A 2,471-nucleotide genomic window follows, 5' to 3' on the forward strand; every position below is an offset into this window, starting at 1 on the left:
AACCAAACCTGAGTATGAATCCTTTCTATTACAAAGGAATGAACCAAAAGAAAGAAGAGACAATAAGCAATAGGAGATAGAACATACCTCCCCAAATTGATCTTTTCTACCTTGGAGAGACCTTAGTCCAATTGTGCATGCTGTGGTTATAAAAGGGATTCATTTTTGAAAAAAAGATCAAAAAATGAAAGGAATTGAAAATTGAAATTGAAAAAAAAAATCCCGTTTTCTTACAAATCAAAGTGGATAATCATACAAAAAACACAAGTCAATATCAAATCTCTTATGAATCCTTTTTGTGAGAGATTTATCAAACAAGTACCGCGAGGGAAAGATGAAAAGGACTTTGAAAGGAGAGTCAAAGAGTGCTTGAAATTATCGGGAGGGAAGCGGATGGGGGCCGGCGATGCGCCCCGGTCGGATGTGGAACGGCGACAAGCCGGTCCGCCGATCGGCTCGGGGCGCGGACCGACGCGGATCGCTGCGGCGGCCCAAGCCCGGGCTTTCGATACGCCCGTGGAGACGCCGTCGCGGCGATCGTGGACCACAGCGCGCGCCTCAGTCATTACCTCATTAATGTCCTCGGGAGGAAGATCCAAGCGATCCACATTCTCTAGGGAGACCTCCCGAAAAGCTAGAGTGCCGTCAAGAGTATGGTAGGAAATGTTGTATGGAAGACGTAGGTTGGCCAGGCCTAGATGAAGCGGCCCGGTAGCCTCTAAGATGGCCCGGGGAGCCCTGGAAGGACCTGACGGGCGACTAGGCCCAGCCTAAGACGGGCCCTCAACCGGAGTGGAAGAAGAAGGATTAGTCTGGGGCCTCCTCCTTGGAGTCCTGGTCGAGGGGACTGAAGCCCGAGAAGAATGTGTGTTAGGAGGCTGGGAAGCTGCCTGAAAATCATCAAACCGAGATCCGATAGGCTGCATCAGAAACATCTTGCAGAACTCATCATAATCTCCTCCCAGAATGAACCCCACATGTGGGAAGCCCTCAATATGAGCGTCGGTAAGCATCATCTGCTTTCCCGTTCACATGTCCTCGGGAGGGGGATGAGGGACGGAGCGGCAGCCTCTGATCTGAAAGTCTACTCTCTCGCCCAGATAATAGCGTCTCAAGACGGGATGTGACAAGACAACCCTCCGTCAGGACAAGGCCTCTGATCGCTGGAAATGGGGGTCAACCTCAATCCAACTTTGAAGATGGGCATTCATCGTCCCCGCCTCAACCTATGAAAGAAACAAATGTGTTAATAAATCCTTTTTATTTTCACATACTTAAAAAAATTACAAGACACTTACCTGCTCCACGGTGCAAGTATCGAAGAAGGTCCGCAGGTCCCTTAACGACTTTCTGCGTTGAACAGTTTGGAGATTTGTTCGGTACCACCTCCAAGCCAAAGGTACCAGCCCTAATCCAAGATCAGCATGAATCAGCTCCGGGCGAGTGTAAGGAAAGTACTCAAATGCCCAAGTCTGCAAAACAGAAGCAAGAATCAGTGAGGGAAAATCAATAAATAAACAGAAAAACATAGAAAGGGAGAATGTTCTTTACATTACCTCCCAAAAGTAGTAGGTCCCGCTGAGTTTATAGTGGCCCCGACTCAGATCACACATGTCATCATACATGCGGCTCAGAATAGTGCCGGCCCAGTCGTACTCCTCAAGATGGGCCAGATTTTCCAAACTCTTCAAGATGGAAGGATTAAACTTATCCTTCCTGTTGGACCACAAGGTCGAAGTGAACAGCAGCAACAAATTGAATCTGGCCACCTGAGTAGCCGTCAGCTCTCCCTGCCTGTATCTAGCATAAATGTCGGGGGCCTGGAGGGATAACCAACGTCTGGAAACGCTCAAAACGGGAGTAGAAGAGCTTGGCCCGACAATCCGGGGCAGATCTATCCCTATCAGCTCAACCATCCGATCAGGAGAGACCTCAGTCCTCGAGTCATTATACAGCTTGATCGGCTGAATGCCAAAAGGAATCCCGAAGATCACCGAAAAATCAGTGGGGGTCATTGTCATCTCACCCCAAGGGAAATGGAAAGTATTGGTGGTGTCCCACCATCTCTCGGCCAACGCGCCCAGTAAGTCCTTGTAATTGTGCCGAGCCATCTCAAGATGTCTTAAAAAGTCCAGATGAGAGGGACTGATAATGGCTCCGACCGGGTTGTTCTAGTCGAGTATCTCGACCGGGATTTCAGCAACAGAGGTCTCGCCTACGTCCAATCTGATGTGTGGATCCTTAAAGGTAAAGCAGTATAAGAGTTATTCCTTGGTTCCTTACTAAGGGTAATATCTTAATTCTATCCTAGCATGCATGCTAATAAAACAGTAAGTGCAGAAACATAAAAAAAAAAAAAAAAAAAAAAAAAAAAGTTCACATTTTGGCCCCTAAGGAGGCCCAAAAAATGCCCAATTTGGCCACAAAGGCCCAAAAGTTCACATTTTGGCCCCTAAGGCCCCAAAAAAAAA

At 47.7% G+C, this 2,471-nt stretch overlaps 1 protein-coding gene across 1 annotated transcript; it reads left to right on the top strand.

Annotated features, from left to right (window-relative positions):
• Positions 1 to 365: 365 nt before the first annotated feature.
• On the top strand, positions 366 to 617 carry LOC149495637 (uncharacterized). The gene is given in 2 exon segments (XM_089723223.1): positions 366 to 433; positions 435 to 617. Coding segments are annotated over 2 exon segments (210 nt in total). The 5' UTR covers positions 366 to 406.
• Positions 618 to 2,471: the final 1,854 nt, after the last annotated feature.

Source organism: Jatropha curcas, chromosome 6, assembly GCF_041381405.1.
Source record: "Jatropha curcas cultivar XTBG-Jc1 chromosome 6, XTBG_Jcur_1.0, whole genome shotgun sequence".
NCBI classification, from domain to species: Eukaryota; Viridiplantae; Streptophyta; class Magnoliopsida; order Malpighiales; family Euphorbiaceae; genus Jatropha; species Jatropha curcas.